This window comes from Cladophialophora psammophila (genome assembly GCF_000585535.1).
Source record: "Cladophialophora psammophila CBS 110553 chromosome Unknown aczJe-supercont1.14, whole genome shotgun sequence".
Taxonomy (NCBI): Eukaryota; Fungi; Ascomycota; class Eurotiomycetes; order Chaetothyriales; family Herpotrichiellaceae; genus Cladophialophora; species Cladophialophora psammophila.
Window position 1 is genome coordinate 60,829 of NW_006912935.1, and position 17,800 is coordinate 78,628.

Sequence of the window (17,800 nt, forward strand, 5' to 3'; positions counted from 1 at the left end):
TTATTCTGGGTGATGCGAGATGTCGCGCTATTGTGACTTCCTGTACTGCTCCCTCATGAAAGCAGGCGCGGTCCTGGTTCTGCCACACATCATTGGCAATTGTCATATCCATGGAGAGAACCTGGCTCAACCTCGACTTCGGTCTACCAGCCCCCTTGAACGCTGCGGCCAGTCCATCGAATGCCAGCCGAAATGAGCCCTCGGCCCTTGGGCAAGGCAGGATTCGGCGGCATGTGTCCAACCAGGATATCTTCCTCGCCTGCAATACATGCAGGCAAAAGAAAGTCAAGGTATAGCGCAGTCCCTTTGGTAGAACATATCTACAAATCGTTGCGGTCATATCCGACGCTGATTTGTTCTCGTCCGTTAATGGAGTACTAGTGTCAACGAGATAATCTTCGCTCCTGTGCCCGATGCACTAAGCTCGGTCTGGCATGCTCTGTTCGTGAAGAGGATGGGAGAAAGTTGTATGATTCCCGTGACGAGTACTTAGGGGCCGACCCCCACTCGGCTCTGGATGTTGATAGAGACACATTTGCTCACCAAGAAATACAGGAATTCTTCCCGACATTATACGTTGAGGCTAGAGCGCCGAGTTCGCCAGCTTGAGACCGAGCTGCGAAAGAATAACTTGGAAGTACCGCCAGGTGAAACAAGAGACCAGGTCCTTCAAGCTGTCTTGCAGGAATCAGTAACTTCGCAACATGAACCCCCTCAGCCCCTGTTGCAACAAGGTCAGAAGCCCCGGGGACGATTTCACAGTCTCATTGGCAGATTATGTGCGGCCGAGCCCCGGCTGTGCACCGATAGAGCAGGGCGACTACACTTCTACGGACCTTCCTCAAGCTTGCACACTGCCGAGAGCATCTCGTCTTGGTTCACCTTTACAGACGCAATCTATTCAGAGGCGCCACAGCAAACTGCTCGCGAACTGCCAGTCCAACTACAAGAACACCTCCTAGACCAGTACTGGAAGTTCCAGCACGGAGTGATCCAGGTGGTCAACCGCGAGGCATTTTTGAACGACATGAAGGTAGGTCGCTGTCAATACTACAGCAAAGCACTGCTTTACGCCATTTTCGCTTCAGCTGCAAGGGTATCGGACCATCCAGAGATTCGAGCGCTAGTCGTACCACCAGAAGTCGGTAGCTTTCGTTTTGAAGAGCCGTATCTGTTCAAGAAAGCATCTACACTGGTCGAAGAGGAGCTCCGCCACGATGCTAGCGTGACGACAGTGCAGGCTCTGGCGCTATTGAGCGTTCTATGCTGCTGCTACGCGGGCTCCGATGGCAGGGGGTGGATGGATTCCGGTCCGTGAGCCTCTCTCGTTTCCTTCTTTCTGCACCCGCCTGCGTCCTCCTGAAAATGGCAAGCAAAATGGCAAGCACTTACTTCTGCAGGACGTGCCGTCCGTCTCGCATTCGAGTTCGGACTACATCAAGAACTCTCCACTATCAGACCAAACAGTCTTCGTGGAGTCGACAGCAGCGTGCTTAGGACTACATTCTGGGGCTGTTTTACATTGGACAGGTAGTTTCTGCACTGTTCCCTGCGGCCTGCAGGTTTCCGAGCTTGTGAGATTGACTAACCCTACTGTCAACAGGTTATGGGCTACATATCTAGGTCGACCGTACTTAATACGCCTAGACGTTGTTACACTTGGCCGTCCTGCCGCCTCACCTGGAGCGCATAGCTGGGATGAAATAATCTCTGGTGCTTGGACGGACCTCCTTGATATTATTGGCCGCATATGCGACTCAATGTTGGTGCAGCTCTACCCTTGGAACCGAAAATATTCTGCTCTGTGCGAAAACTTGCTGATAGATTCGCCTCAGAAACCACAAGCTATCCCAGCCCTTGCTTGTGCGTCAGGAACTCAGTAATTGGCAGTTAAATTTGGATCCTATCCTCCGCTATCTGCCGCAGTCACCACCGGCAGTTCAGGTTCTACAGTAAGTGATCTACACCGCTCTCGCGTCTACGTGTGTCTTTGGATCCAGTCCAATTTGAAGAGTGAAATAGGCACCGGACAATCAAAGAGACTATGCTGACAGGACCAAGTCTCCATTACCACAGCGCTGTCATCCTAGAAAGACTCTCGGAAGCGCGCTTTGGCGTGGAGACGTCGAATGCGTCTCCCGACAGTATAAGTGCCCGGACTATTTATACAGGCCATGCACTACAGCTGGCCGCTATTACCCAAGATTACAGAGCGAATCATGGCAGTGCCCGAACCATGATAGGGAACTCACTCTACAACATTACAATTGCGGTCATCGTCTTGATTGCAAATTGGGCCGAGGGTGGAACGACAGACGAGAGCCAGTACATCGAACGTGTGGACTCTTGTGTCCGCAGTATGAAAGAGATGGAGACATCATTCGCATCCGCGCGCACGCTGTCCAACATCGTTCTCTCGCTGATGCGTCGGTGCAATTTCCCACCTCTGCCTTCACAACGACAGAAAGAGTGGAGCGAAGAAGATGAAGGGTTACTGTCCAGGCTACGCATGTCGCTGCCGATATTGTCTCCGGAGTTTATGCCTTCTCTGTACGACGACCAAGGGCTTTTCTCGGCGACGTTTGATTCCGATGGACTCGAGTCGAGTGGCCCATTGTGGCTCTTCGGTGATCTAGGAGTCTAACAGCGCGCGGGTCTCTTCTACTTATTTGGCTGAGCTTGTGCCATATGCTCTATTTTCATGTGCTTGACTGACAATTGAACCGAGTATGGTGGAATTCAGCATATTTGCATCGTCTTGAGGCCAGGGAGGGGTATGCAGAATGATTGTTGATAGGCAGCTTGTATTTTCGTACTATGAACTCATCGCCGTAATAGCTGAGCAGGAGTACAGCACAGAGATGTGAAATGTGGAATAGAAGGCGTGCTCAATCCTCGTCTGTCCCGCGAAACGATCCAATCCTTCACAGGATCTAGACGGCCGCCAAGGGCACCGGAAGTAAGCTTGACCTACTGCACCAGTAACGGGTCTCAGTCCCGGCGGTCCAAACCTCCGAGACCTCGGGGTCTCCATGTTTACGGATGCAGTGGGTTGGAGATGAATGGCAAACTCTGGGGCACAGTCGAACGGCTGCAACAGAAGCGACCACGCGACGCTTTGAACAACTTGGAGAACCGGTAGATCGCCAGGAGGCCTCCACTCCAGAATATTTACATGAGCATCCTGCCCCGGTGGACATTCTTTTCTTCTCAATAATCTGATTTCTGTCGGACGCACTGATCACCGCCGCCTTATTTTCTGGTTGGAATCAACCTACTCTCTACCTCTCTCCACCAATCGGCCATGATTGTAAAAGAATCGAGATGGGACCAGCGAGGCAAGCGGCCCGCCAGGATTGCAAATGTCTCGGGTGCCAGAAGTTTGTGTTCCTCTAAATATTTGTTGATATCAACACCGGTAGAGAGGCTAACGTTTCACCAGCCGATCCCGGTTATCATATGCGTCGACAAGCGGAATGGGGCGACGTTGATTTCTTGACGGGTGACTACCTCGCGGGTAAGTGCTGAGCTATGACATGAATTCCTGTTTTCCGGCATTGTAAAGACGCAAGACTGATGGTTCTGTGCGTGATATCCAACAGAGATCAATCTCCCGGAAAACAAAAAGGGGATGGATGCCGGTTTGCACGAGGGTTGGGAACCGACTTGTTGGGACGGCTTTGTGCAAACCATCGATCTGATTGCTCAGAAAGAGCTGAAAGTCATCGTCAACGGAGGAGCCCTGAACCCTGCCGGGCTCGCAGCCAAAGTCCAAGAACTTGTACGACCCTCCCGCATCCACGCCGTGTGCTTTCTCTTGACATTGAGAGTTATCTAATCAAGTTTCAGGTGAACGAGAAAGGCTTCTCCCTCAAGGTTGCCTACCTCTCCGGCGACGATCTGACTGAAGAAACAAAGGACCAAATTGTTCGAACAGGTCAAATCCCAGCTCATCTTGACTCCAATAACCCCGACGTCAAGGTTGAAAAGCTAGCTGTTGCACTACAAGATTACCAAGCCAGACCAGTGATCACCTCACATGCATATCTTGGAGCAAGGGGTATTGTTGGGGCTTTAGACGGCGGCGCAGATATCGTCATCGCCGGCCGAGTCGCTGACGCATCTCCTGTTATTGCTGCCGCTTGGTATTGGCATCAATGGAAGCCAACAGACTACGACCAACTTGCAAGTGCACTTATCGCAGGTCATTTGATTGAATGCTCGGCATACACCACCGGCGCCAATTTTGCCGGATTCGATCAGTTCGACTTGGACCTGTTTGTGGACCTTCCCTTCGGTATCGCCGAGGTGGCTAACGACGGTACTACGGTGATTACCAAACACGAAAACACCACGAAAGGCATAGTAAACGCGGACACTATCACATGTCAGTTTCTCTACGAGATTCAGGGTGCTATCTACCTGAACAGCGATGTTTCCGCCGACACGACCAACATTGTCATCAGGGACATTGGCAAAAACCGGGTCCAAATGTCGGGGATCAAGGGCTATCCACCGCCTCCTACAACGAAGCTAGCTGTCTTCTATGACGCAGGGTATCAATGCCAGCTTTTAGCCAACGCGGCTGGGTACGCAACAGAGAAGAAATGGCAGTTGTTCGAGAAGCAGATGCGCTTTTTCCTCAACGAGAGAGGTGTTCTGGATCAGTTTGACCACCTCGAATTCCAGATGTGAGCAAAGTCCTTCGAGTTCTTTTGTGGCCCCTGGGGAGTTCTCGATGCATGCCTTGTTTCTTCGGGCCTTCAGAGCTGACATATCCTAACCCTTCCAAAGTGTGGGCGTGCCGGAGCCCAATCCTCGAAGCCAACTCCGCAGTACGACCTATTGTCGTGTCTTTGCACAGGCTCCGACCGAAGAGGCTATTTCCCAGATATTTCCAGCTTGGGCGGACCATATAATGCAACACTTTCACGGCAAGTACCATCTGACCTCTACACGGGGCCTCTTCAACCGTTGTCGTTGTTAAATCCATTCTGATATTTGCTTTAGGGTTGCACTGGTCGCTTGACTACCGTACTGCTCACCCCAAGCCGTACATATCTTTCTACCCCGGTCTGTATGATCAGACCGCTCTCAAGGAAGCAGCACACATTCTAGGTAAAGATGGAAAAGTCGCCAAAACCATTGACGCGAAATTGCCGACCGAGTACTACCACCTGGAACGGAGGATCAATTTTGACGCCGAACCTTATACTTTGCGTAACCCACAGGGACCCACTCGAACTGTCACTCTGGGCGATATCGCCTACGGCCGATCCGGCGACAAAGGCGCAAACTGCAACTTCGGCATCTATCCCAGAAACCCAGCTCATTGGGACTGGTTCCGCGGATACATGTCGCGGGAGAAGCTTCAGGAGTTGATCGGCGACGACTGGCGAGACACGTACTTTATCGAGAGAATGGAGTTCCCAGAGCTCAAGGCGGTGCATTTTGTGGTGTACGGCATTCTCGGTCGTGGCGTGTTGGCGAGCACCTTGCTCGATTCCCTGGGCAAGGCGTTTGCGGACTATATCCGGGCGAAAACGATCGATATCCCCGTTGAAATCCTGGAGCTGTAAACGAAAAGGGGGGATCTGGCCAGCGACCAGAGTCTTGCGTTGTGAGAGTAACTGGTTACAGGGCTTAACCCTATTCGAGTCGCTGGGAGTTCAAGCACAGTCTATGCTAGCTCTCACGGTGAATATGAAGCAATTCACTGTCTCCTGTTGCGACGACCGCCTCCAGCAACTGAACACAGTTACTTGATCTTGGCCCAAGAGTTGAACTACCCGGGGGTTAGCCATCGACTTTGGTGTCTGTTCCCCCCTTTTCCCGTTTTCTTCTCGCTCTTTAGGGGCTCGAATTTGACGGCAGGTCCAGCCCACTGCGTTCCGTCCAAAAGTGGCTCCTTGACGCGATCCTTTGCTTCAGCAGCAGGCCAGGCCTGAGATCCGCCCTATCTAGCGTACAGTGAGATGCTATGTAAAGTGAGGACTTGACCGAGCCGACCCCCATTCTCCGCTCGCTTCGGAGAATTGCACCTCCGGCCGTACTGCGGAGACCATGTCGATCGAGGATGTGCAGTCGGCGTTCAATAGCCGAAGTAGGTCCGGCAAACGGGTCCCGATAGTCGAACCAGTAACTACTTCAATAGTACCAGGTAGAGTACTCCTAGATCTAGAATCGCCTTCGACTGGGCCTTTGGCTTCCCCCTTTTACTCTATAATACGTGAGGACTATATTCTCTGGGTGTAATCTTAGCCTTATGGGGTATTCAGCGATATCGATATCATCAATCATCATCTAAGAAAAAGTGAGTGAAAATTGGCCTCAAGGATCTATGGCTTATGGAGGTGGTGCTGTCTGACGGCTCGGTGAAGAAACCTCGTACCCGGTACTTAGCCAGTTAGGCCTTCAACTAAAAAATGCATGCCAAGACTCTCGCGTAATTATAAAGTACCGAGTACATTCGTAAAGCTTCGAAACGTCAGGCCCTGATCTTCACTGTCTAACAGTATCCGAACAGGGAGCTGACTCTCGTCTCTACAGCTCGTTTCACGCCTGAAGACAAACCTGGCAAGGGCCAAGCGTGTGTCGAATTCAACGGGTCGTCAGCACTCAATTCTACATTTGCGAACGACTCAAGATCTTACCAGCTCCCGTCATATACACAATAGTACATCATGTACTAGAGAGCAACTTGACACACGATGCATGCGCGTCAATCGAAGTTCCCCACTTGACTCAAGTGCCGATTTAAGATAGTTGCACCCTGATCCAGCCGAATCTATCTTTCCTTATTCGTCCTTCTCGGCGCCGGGATCTTTCGAGAGTGGTCGCTCGCAACTATCCATAAAGGGAAGATCCACTTACAACTTGAAGCGGAAATGCGGAAATACCTTTACGGAAGGATGGACACAAAGCGGGATGGGCTTGAATCTCAGGCTTCGGCGACCTTTTGCGAGGTCCAACCACCACGCGAGGTGGAACATGCCTTTGGAGAAGTGATCTAGGAAGAGGGCGCCGAAACTCTCACACTCACGCACTGGACATGATCCTCCCCGAGCTCTACCTCAATCCGTCCATCAAAGAATATTTCCTGGAGGAGGGCCGCTGTGACTACCGTGGCGTGGCTCAGTATTTGCTAGAAGACACCGCCGAAGACGAAACCATGACTCGGGAATATCTCCAAATGGGACATTTCTACCTTGCCCCTCACACACAGATGTTCATTCGCGCTCGTACAGCTTTGGCGATAGTGGGTTTCGAGCAGCATTCTAGAGTCAGGTCATCTTCAACCTCAAGCAGACCCTACCATCTCGGTTTGACCTCGTGGATGGGATACGGATGGAAGATATCTGACAAGGCAAAATGAACTGTATGACAAAGTCTCTCATCCCTTGATACCGCTTTATTCGCACAGAACGTCGTCACTGGAGCTGCCAATAGTAGTCGGTCTTGGACTTCAATACCTGCTAGACTTGTTATGAAATTTCGTTGTGGAAGAATGAATACGGCTGATGATGACAGTATGAAAAGGAGGATAGAGCTCGGGTCGCCGCTGTGAAACCAGCCTCGCCTTTCCTGGCAAGTGCTGTGTGTTTGCTACAGAGTGAGTCAATAATCCACGGACAGCTGGTGCCTTTATTTCCTTCTTTACTCTGTCTGAACCTTCTCTGTGTAGGCATCTCCTGAAGACACCTATACCTTTGACATTCGGTCAGATATCCAGTGTCCGGTATTTGAACGGTCCTCCTTGGCTACGGCGAGAACCTGTAGAGGAGACCAAATGGCTCCTTTTTGGCCTTAAAACGGGGTAGACAGAACAATCCATCACATATCGCGCCGTTGGCTCCCAGTCACACCGATATTGAAGGTTCTCTGTAGTTGCAACAACAAAGATCTCTGACAAGGCTGTACAAGGCTACGTAAGGCTGAATAAGAAAAGGGGTTTCTTGGTGAGCACACAAGAGACCGTAGCTACACAGGGACTATCGGACGAACCAGCCTTGAAAATCATTACAGATAGTGAAGGACGGAGAGTGGATGACTGACATTGGGCGCTGCAGCTGATATGTGAGCCCAAAGGGAAGGGAGCGCTCCTGCCCTCGGTCTCGCCAAGATTCGCGACCACTGCCTGCACTGTTCAGTTACAAATATCGTCTTGTTTCTTTCTATCAGAGCATCTGAAAATTAGCCAAACCGTGAACTCAGCCGTCGGAATCACACCTAAACAGCGACAATGGCTGAACAGGAGGCAGTGTCAGCGACTATCAGCGACGCCCGAGGACGCCGACGGACCAGCTTAAGTCACCAACGAACCACCTCAAGCCGACAATCAACCTGGAGCCGCCAAAGGATCTGAAACCGCCAAAGAAACACCTCGAGACACCAGCTACAACGAACAGAAAGATCTTCTGCCGCGTCGTCCTCAACCGAAAATACGCAGTCGACCCCTTCCCCATCCTATGCGCGAAAGTTACAACTATCAATGGACTTCCACTGCCGGGGAATTTAGCTCCATAACTACGCCAACTAGTTTCAGCGCAACGTGGTGAAAGAGTGCTAAGAAAGAAGACTTGAAGGTCGAGGTCCACGTGCTGGGTGAGGGAAAGAAAGGCGCAAGCAGACCATGAAGGTCACGAGCCTTTTTTTTTTTTTTTTTTGCGAGCGAAGGACGCTGGAGAAGGCATGGGGGTGGCCAAGAGCGCCGATACACGATGCATCCGCGTAAGGGAGACAACTGATGCAGACAGGCGCGGTTGAAATACAGACCGGTAGGGATTTGCTGGTTCGGTGGGAGAACGTCAAGCGTCGTGGGCAAGGCAGGGGATTTGTGAGGCGTAGCTCACGGAGCAGCCATGGAAACTCATAGCGGAAGCAGCTCCCCGTCTCGAGCCTGGATAAACAAGTCAGCGTCTGAAAAGTTTGCTTGTATTCGAGGTGGCACAAATGACAGTTGGATGCAGCAACCATGGCTCCTTCATCCTCAGATAGAAACCGGCCTTTCATGTCAATTCATTCATGCTGTAACCAAGCCTTCAGTCCTTTCCCATTGTTTTTATTTCTTCTTCAGCAAACTCTCATCAACCTTGACCTCTACTGTCTTTGAAACCTCGGTCTTCTGGGCAACGGGCACAACGACATTCTCCAATCGCCACTCCATCCCTGGGTATGCATCGCTCATTACCAGCATATCAACTTTCACCTCCGCTTGCTCTCTTCCCAGAAGTGATTCTGGAGCCGGGATCTTGAGTTTGACGTTTGCGGTTTCTACCGCCTTGGTCTGAGTTCCCTGTTTCATGGTAGACCAATTCGCTCTTTTCAGGGCCAAGATATCCACTCCTTGTCGACTTGACGTCGTTCTAGTGGGGAGCACAAGCACAAAATACCCCTCTGTCTGTGGCTTCGGGAATTTCGGGGCGTAGATTCTAGCTTCACGGTCGAGCAATCGATTGCTGCGTTTCAGAGTGAGCTGCAGATTGTCCGTGTCACCTGTCGCCGACAAAGCAATGTCTGGAAGAGCGTTCACAGCTTTGACGAACGCCGTCCGAGTATTATGAGCTTTGATTCCAAGCACGTTCATCAACCCGTCTATCGTCTTCGCGCCATGCCTTGTAGACAGCACGGCCGTCGTGACCAAATCCTTGGGGATTTTTCCTTCAAGTCTATCGTCAAACACCTCATCCACACCAGGAAGAATGCTGAGCGGGTAATCCTCCGGCCATCGCGCTGATTTGATGGACTGCAGCAGTTGGACCATCTGCACAACCGCATCAAATCTGTTGAGCTCCGTCATGAGATCCACTCCAGCTTGGATGATGCGAATGCCCTGGTCCAGCACCGAGATTTGGTCGCCGACATAATCGGAGATGGGGAGGTCAATGCGAGCCATGAACGCCTGGATGAGGAGGAATGCCTTGACGTGAGGATCCCACATCGGCAGATTGTCCATTAGACCTTCGGTGTCCAAGGGCAAATTTTTGGCCAATTCAGCATTGATGAGGTCTTCATTGTGCCGGACAGGGAGATCGTCAAATTCGGTAGCTAGGCTGATCCAAGCCAGAGCATCCGCGAAGGTAGTCGAAGTAGTTTTGCGGGCTTTGGACAAGAACTTGCGAATCGTCAAGTGGCTGAGATAGTAGTACGACATGATCTTTCCGAACGGAGTGCTATCCACATCGCCATTATTGTGCACCAAAACACAGTCACTTTCAGCCAGGTCGTCGAGCGACTTATCCACCAAGGTGATCATGTAATCTGCAGCAGCTTGTCTAGCAGCAAGCTGATTGTCCTTGTGCTCCTCTGCTGAAATCTCAAGACCATAGTACGTCGGGTTTTTATGGAGACGACGGAAGAAAAATGTCCACGTCAAGTAATCGAGCGCGTCTTGCTTGGTGGTTATGACTCCAGCGGAGGCCTCGGCACCCAAGTGATTATCCAGGACCTTGTGCAGAGAGCTCTCCACAGGGAACCCTGTATGTAGAAAATGCTTATAAAATGCCTTCTTCGAGTCCTGGGTGAAAATGCGAGCAATCCCAGACGTGTCAAATTGCGGTCGTCCTGCTCGACCTAGCATCTGAAGGACGTCGGTCAAATCCATGTCCTTGTATCCTTCGATCTTCGCATCGAAGAACTGTGTACCTTTGACAACAACCAGATGAGCGGGTAGATTGACTCCCCACGCAAGCGTCGACGTGGCAACGAGGATTTGGATCTTGTTTGCTGCAAAAAGTTGCTCAGATAGTGTTCGATCAGACTCGACCAATCCGGCATGGTGCAATCCGATACCAAAGCTCAACGCTTCTTTTAGCGCAGCATCCTTGACCGCCGACAGAGTATGCTCGAGATCATCTTCATTGTCGAAATGTAAAAATCTCCTCGGATTCTCTTCCATGCCACAGAAATTGATGAGGTCTTTTGCAGTGAGACGAGTTTGTCTTCTCGATGCCACGAACACAATCACAGGCTTGTCTGGACTATGGTTTTTGATGGCCAGGTAGGTCGGCCGATTCATGCTTTGCATCAACGGACAGAATCCCCTCTGCTCGGGAAATCCGTCGATGTATATCTCGAGCGGAACTGGACGGACACTATGACGGAAGTTGAAGAGCCCTTGATTATTTCCAGGCTTGACTCCAAGCCAGTTTGCCAAGTCAGTGGCGTTGGCACAAGCGGTCGACATGCCGACCAGGCGAATCGAGCCACTTTCCGCTTGTGATGCGATGTAGTTCATTCTTGACACGATGATCTCAAGAATGGGACCACGGTCACCGCCCAGAAGATGGATCTCGTCGATAATCACGAGAGAAACTTGTCGAACATAGGATCTGGTCTGCCATGATCGTGATATACCGTCCCACTTCTCAGGCGTGGTGATGATGATATCTGCATCGCGAATAGTCCGTGTATCTGGTGTATTGTCACCAGTCAACTCGACCAGCTTCAAACCCAACGGTATGGTGAGGCGCTTGCGCCAGTCTTGGACTCTTTCTCGAACAAGGGCTTTCATGGGTGCAATGTACACGACTTTACTCCCTGGCCTTTCACGGAACGCCCACCACATGGCTAATTCTGCGGCGACGGTCTTCCCAGAACCGGTTGGTGAGCCCAAGAGGACGTTGTTCGAAGTATGATACAAGATATGGAAAATTTGGGTCTGCATTGGATTGAAAAACTGGAAGCGTTGTCCATAGAGCTCCTCTAGCGCTGGGTTTTTCAAAGCGGTGATGGGAAGGGGCTGTAAGTCGAGGAGGTCAGTATACACACTCTCCGTATCCGGCCGAATGAGATGTTGGAAAGAAACTGGATGTACGGTCTCTGCGCCCAGCCATCGGTCCGATATAATTCTGACGTATATCTGAGAAGGCAAGGGGTCGGCGAGCGGTATAGTGAAGTTAAGTTCGTGATTGTCGTGCATCTTCTTTCGGCTCAAGATGAAATACTCATGGTGGTAGATTTCCGACGTCTCTGAATTTTCAACCCAAACCCAATATGCTTCGGAAGTGCCGTGGTGACGATCATTCCAGACGAACTCTGGATAGAGGTACAACCTCATACGGAGCACATCTCTATTAAGAGGTGCGGTTTCCGCCTCGACTGACATCGTGGGGAAATTGTCGAGCAATTTCGCCAAGGTAGTTCCCATCTTCTGGTTGTGGACAAGATTCCCAATCTCAGCCGGCTCCATTTCTCGTAGGCTTTCAATGTTTGAGGAAGGTGCCTTGTCGTCCAAATTCTTCAAGACTGGAACAGGAAGATCAAACTGGTGGAATGGGTGTTGGAAAGGCCAGATTTGCTTCTCGATGGCCTTGCACATGGAAAGTAGAACCTGGCATTGATAACCCCAGCCACGATTTAAAGCGATCATGAACAAGGCTCGACAAATCCGAGCCGAGTTCTGTGCAACATATGCCAGGTCTGACACTAAGGCGAAATCTTCAAGTTTGGCCCTAGATATGTATGATTGAAGCAGGATGTTTGTCTTTGCGTGGTTTTCGATGACTCTCTGCTCTTTCTCATCCTCGGAGTTCTTCGGGCCACTCTTTCGATCCTCGATCTCACACACGACAGCTTCTTGACGCAGTCGATGTAGTTCTTGCGCTTCATTGTCTCTGGACTGAATATTGTCAAACTCCCCGCTCATGCTGATCATCTTCAGAACATCTGCCTCACTTGCATGTGGTCGCATCATGGTATTGAATATTTCGATACTGCTCTGAAGGACATAATATTGGCTGGCGATCCGACCGACGTCTTTCGCCCGGAGTTCATCTGTCCGTTCATTGAAAATAATCATTTGACTTCGATGCAGCGTTCTAGCAGCATCGACAATTAGTTTCCGCCGTCTTTGGCCCAGTTGAGGGTCGTCCTGGTACTCGTTCCAATCTATTCCATACGCCTGCGGGTTCCGCCGCATGCGAATGAATAAATAGGTGTAGCCTAACCAGGTAACGGCCTCTTGAACTGTAGTTACCGTGCCTAGACTGATCTCAGCATTGAGGTTATCGACAAGCTTCTGCGAGAACTTGGACTCGATGGGTTGTTGCTGAGTGACGGCGGATAGATAATGTTGCAATTTATCTTGAGTGGTGCAAATATATCCCACACCGCTGTCTTGGAACTGAGGACGACCAGCGCGGCCGAAAATTTGAAGAACGTCCAGGATCCCAAGATCCACAAACTTACCGGCTTCGGCACTGTAAAGTTGCGTCCCTTTGATGATAACGGCAGCCGCAGGCAAATTGACACCCCATGCAAGGGTTGCTGTGCAGCAAAGAACTTTGATCGCGCCTTCAGAGAAGATTCGTTCGACAAAATTTCTGTCTGATCGCGCCATTCCAGCATTGTGACACCCGAAACCCTTGGGCACGATTTCTCGCAGTTCACGGCCTCGAGTGGTTTTCAAATCCGCCATGGCTCTTACATAAGCAGGATTGTCGGGATCTGGGACGAACAAGTCCGCACATCCATCGTCAATAGCCATTTGGTTGAGAGTTCGCGCAGCTAAGACAGTGTCTTTCCTGGAGTGGACAAAGACCATGACTTGCTTGTTCTGCTTCAGAAGCTCCTTGACTTTTTCGAAGGTGGTTTGATCGAGGTTTTCGCGCTGGGTTTTGCTTCCAACCTTTCCCTTGACACCAATGAAATGTTGTTCGAGTGGGACTGGGCGGAAAGAAGCATCAAAGTAGAACAGACCAGACATCCGGTTGACCTTCAGAAAATCTGCAACATCAATGTAATTTGGAAGAGTAGCTGAGAGTCCAACGATTCGGATCAGTGACTGTGTGCTTTCCACCTGTCGTTCGGTCCTAGCAACCAAAGACTCGATAACAGCACCACGCTCATCATGGAGCATATGGACTTCGTCGATAATGAGAAGCCGGACTTTCTGGACGAGTTCAGTATCTCCTGTACTCTTCCGAGTGACAACATCCCACTTCTCCGGGGTCGTCACGATGATTTGAGTGGCAGCAATTTCCTTCTTGGACAACTGCATATCGCCAGTCAACTCTCGCACTTGAATACCAAGCCAAGCTAGACGCTTGCCCAGCTTATCGGTGACCTCTGCAGCGAGAGCTTTCATTGGTGCAACGTAAACGATCTTGAAGTCGTCTGCCATTACTATAAAGTCCGTGGCGGTGTGCTCTTCGATCGGATTGGGTATGACGTTCTTCGAAATCGCCTGCAGAATTGTGAGCATGGCAGCATCAGTTTTACCAGCACCAGTAGGAGCACAAATTAGCATATTCTCGGAAGTAGTGTATGCCACAGGATAAAGTAGGCTCTGCATTCGGTTCAGGCTCTTGTAGCCCTTGAAAGTCCGTTGACATAAACCATCCATCTCGGAGAGATTGACCAGCTTCTGTCCTGCAACAAGGGAGCCTACTTTTGAGGCAGGGATTGAATACTCCTCATAGTTTTGATGGTCGTGTCGGGTGCTGCCAACAGGTAGAGCATATCTCCTGCCAGCCACATCCAACATGTTGCCCGTAGCGGCGACATCAGACTTGTATACATGAGGATATCTGGGCCCAGATCGATCGAAAGCTGGAGCAAGAGCAGCGTGTTTGTGCGCATAGTCCTGTCGTCGCAGAGTTGCTTCTCGCTCCTGATGGGTTTCAAGCTTCCCCAAGAGTCCGTCTGTCTGACGAGTGGTTGCAGTTGGAGCAGTCAGAACCTCCTTGCGATGAGAGATAAGTTCAATGACAAAGTCGAGATCGTCAAAGCCCACGATGTCTGCAAGTGACATCTGCAATTCATCGTCCGAACTGCCAGATGCTAAAAGAGCAGTGATTCGGTGTTCAATGTCGGAGGCGTCAATGCCAGACCTCGAACGAGTCCAGGCAGCACATTTCGAGCGTAGCCACGCCCTGTCAAAGACACCGTCGGTAACAAAGTTTGGAGTTTTGAACCCATTAGCCGTCTCGCCGAATTCGTCAGTGAAAGGGCTCTCGTCAACCGTGCTTTCGGCATCCCAGATATCGTCATCAATGTCTTCACTCAAATCTTCGTCCAAGTCGAGATCTATCCCATACATCTGCGAAGCATCGTTGAGGGATGGCAATTTTAAATCGGCAATGGCCTGTCGCATAGCAGCCACTTGAGCCAGCCATTGTTCCTCGGAGTGAAAAGTCGGGTCGACCATTTTGCGATCGGCTGAACAGGCAGAGCAAGAAAGATGACCGGGACAGGCAGTGCGATAAGAGTGAACTTAGCAGCCTGTGCCGGGAGGCTGTGTTTTGTTGGTGCAGGAAGAGAGATTCGACCAAGTGAAAAAGTCACTTTTTTGTGATTGATGACTCGCACGTACAGTAGGCGCAGCCTCGCTCTAGAAGAACTCGACGTTGATAGGCCGACAGAGTATCACGGCGGTCTTGGAGGCTCTAGGCTGATAAAGTTCGCTGGTACTGTACCTAGCGAGCCATATGCGGTAGGTAAAGAATGGGGGCTGGTGGGCTAAAACTTGAGGCAGGAGGGGCATTTGGCGGGCGAGAGAAGGCTGAGAAGGTTGGCACCACCCACAAGGCAGTCGGCGGGGACCTTTTGTCCCGGCGCTACACTTGTGACGTTCCCCCAGATTGCAGGCACTCACATTTCACCCGCTCTATCATTTCTTGACAATATCCCGCTCTCCTTGCTCCTGCAATTCTTCATCTCTACTGCGGAATCCTGTCTCTTGGCTTTCTCCTGCTGTGTTAACCTCTCGGGCGGAAATTTGACCTCGATCCGTCTCTGTTTCCTCAGCTCTTCTACCGTGGGAAAGGACACACCGCCAGAATGAAGATCTTCTACATTGGAGTAGGCAAATGCTTTGATCATACATTATAGTGCAGGGCGTATGTGCCAACGTCTCTCCAGGTCCTTCGAAACGAATCCGCTCCTGCCATCGAACTCGCTGTTGAGCGAGACCTGTCCTCTTTCTCTCGCTTTACTCGAGACAGGTAGGGATAGCTCATTCGTCGCCTGCAATCTCATATCTCCTCCTTCTTGAGGATGCTAACGCACGTGCTTTGTCCAGCTATGGCGAATTCATGACCGTGTTCTCCAAAACAGTGGCCGAACGCACCCGGCCCGGCGTGAGATCTGACATCGAAGAGAAATCCTACACTTTCCACGCCTACAGTTCCAGCCTGGGGCTCTGCGGCATCATCATATCCGACGCCGAATACCCGGCACTCGTCGCACATCAGCTCCTCTCCAAGATAATTGACGAATATTCCTCGCAGAATCCCCGGTCCTCATACTCGACCAACCCACCGAACACAAGACCATTCCCGCAACTCAAGGAGTATATCGTGAAATACCAGGATCCCGGGCAAGCGGATAGTATCATGAAAGTGCAAAGGGAGTTGGATGAGACCAAGATTGTGCTGCACAAGACGATCCAGAGCGTTTTAGAGAGAGGAGAGAAGATTGATTCTCTCGTCGCCAAGAGTGATGGTCTAAGCGCGCAGAGTAGGATATTCTATCAGCAAGCCAAGAAGCAGAACAGTTGTTGTGTGGTTATGTGAGCGTGTCGGGCTGGGAGGGCTACGAGAAATCGAAGAGGTGCGCAGGATGCAAAGGGCATTCGTTAGTTGGGGCCGACGTCGGTCATGGATCAAGAGTCAGAATGCAGCAGTGGCAGACCTAACTATTGGAAGGGGACTGCAAGCTTGGGACTCGGAGTCAGATACTTATGCGGGAATCAGGCAAAGTAGGCGTTTTCGGTGTTGACAGCGGACAAGACGAAACCAAAGACTTGATGTTGACCTCACAGCCACCAAACCATATTCTGGGTGACCGTCCGCGATCCTTTTTCCGTGCTGCGCCCGTTCTATACAGCAGATGCGGATCTCTGTAAAAGAAGTAGCTAACGGTTCTACGAAGAGAGAAAAACACCCCTTCACGGCGCCGTTTTGACCTTTTCCTTTCTCTCGCGATCGCCATTACTTCCAGTCCCTCGGGTGACGAGTCTTATTATGACGTTCCCGTTCCCTCAACCATCCTGCTCAGTCTCTCCAGCCAGTCCCCCTCGACTCTCATGCCAACCCACTCCTCCATCCTGGTGGCGCCGACGCTGGCGCCCTGGTAAAAGTCGATGCTGGGCGTGTTCCACTTCAGGACGGACCACTCGAGCCGCCTGCAGTTGAGGCGGCGGCACTCCCTGGCCAGCGCGCGGATCAGCGCCGTCCCGTAGCCCCGGCCGCGGTGCGAGGGCCGCACGAACAGGTCTTCCAGGTAGATGCCCGGCCGGGCGTGCCAGGTTGAGTAGTTGTGGAAGTACAGGGCCATGCCTGCGACCTCCTCCTGCTCTTTAGCACTCGACGAGACATCGGCAGGAGGACAGATGAGCAGGGTCTTCGCATAGCCCTCTGTGAAGCCCTTGTCCAGGTCCGCCGGGTCGAGCGGGAACGACAGCGATTCTCGCAGCGACTGCTCCGTCGCAAAGACCTCATGCAGCGCCTTCTCGTAGATGGCCAGCTCTTGGATCAGCTGCAGGATCACGGGGACGTCGCGCTCCGTGGCGTATCGGATCTTGTACGTCGACGTTTCCTGTTCAGCCATCGTTTGCTCGTTCCGTCCTTTCTCTTTTTCCCTTCCTTTCTCTCTGTCTTTCTCTGCTTGTTTCTTTGTAATGGGCTGCCGGCGCGAGAGGGACGAGATCGCAGGAGGGGGCTCGTATAAATTCTTGCGAAGAACAGAACGCTTGTAGGCTAACAAAGAGGTAACAAAGCCTGTAAAGAATATACTCTTTTCCTGGGATTGAAATTTGCAGAACGAGTGCGTGACAAGATGCCGGGCTGGAAGTGCTCGA

General features: G+C 51.2%; 5 protein-coding genes across 5 annotated transcripts; 3 read left to right on the top strand and 2 right to left on the bottom strand.

Annotated features, from left to right (window-relative positions):
- Positions 1 to 517: 517 nt before the first annotated feature.
- A1O5_08567 (uncharacterized protein) lies at positions 518 to 2,644 on the top strand (the record flags this gene model as incomplete). Its single annotated transcript, XM_007749149.1, has 5 exons — positions 518 to 1,310; positions 1,401 to 1,530; positions 1,604 to 1,762; positions 1,836 to 1,952; positions 2,062 to 2,644. 5 exons carry the CDS (start codon positions 518 to 520, stop codon positions 2,642 to 2,644), a joined length of 1,782 nt encoding a protein of 593 aa, XP_007747339.1.
- A 660-nt stretch (positions 2,645 to 3,304) lies between these two features.
- A1O5_08568 (uncharacterized protein) lies at positions 3,305 to 5,579 on the top strand (the record flags this gene model as incomplete). Its single annotated transcript, XM_007749150.1, has 6 exons — positions 3,305 to 3,380; positions 3,443 to 3,517; positions 3,603 to 3,781; positions 3,850 to 4,691; positions 4,795 to 4,973; positions 5,011 to 5,579. The coding sequence occupies 6 exons, from the start codon at positions 3,305 to 3,307 to the stop codon at positions 5,577 to 5,579; spliced, it is 1,920 nt and encodes a 639-aa protein (XP_007747340.1).
- Positions 5,580 to 9,061: 3,482 nt separating this feature from the next.
- On the bottom strand, positions 9,062 to 15,148 carry A1O5_08569 (uncharacterized protein; the record flags this gene model as incomplete). Its single annotated transcript, XM_007749151.1, has 1 exon — positions 9,062 to 15,148. One exon carries the CDS (start codon positions 15,146 to 15,148, stop codon positions 9,062 to 9,064), a length of 6,087 nt encoding a protein of 2,028 aa, XP_007747341.1.
- Positions 15,149 to 15,780: 632 nt separating this feature from the next.
- On the top strand, positions 15,781 to 16,514 carry A1O5_08570 (synaptobrevin like YKT6; the record flags this gene model as incomplete). The annotated part of the gene is made up of 3 exons (XM_007749152.1): positions 15,781 to 15,801; positions 15,862 to 15,944; positions 16,022 to 16,514. The coding sequence occupies 3 exons, from the start codon at positions 15,781 to 15,783 to the stop codon at positions 16,512 to 16,514; spliced, it is 597 nt and encodes a 198-aa protein (XP_007747342.1).
- Positions 16,515 to 16,962: 448 nt separating this feature from the next.
- Positions 16,963 to 17,550, bottom strand: A1O5_08571 (acetyltransferase; the record flags this gene model as incomplete). The annotated part of the gene is made up of 1 exon (XM_007749153.1): positions 16,963 to 17,550. One exon carries the CDS (start codon positions 17,548 to 17,550, stop codon positions 16,963 to 16,965), a length of 588 nt encoding a protein of 195 aa, XP_007747343.1.
- Positions 17,551 to 17,800: the final 250 nt, after the last annotated feature.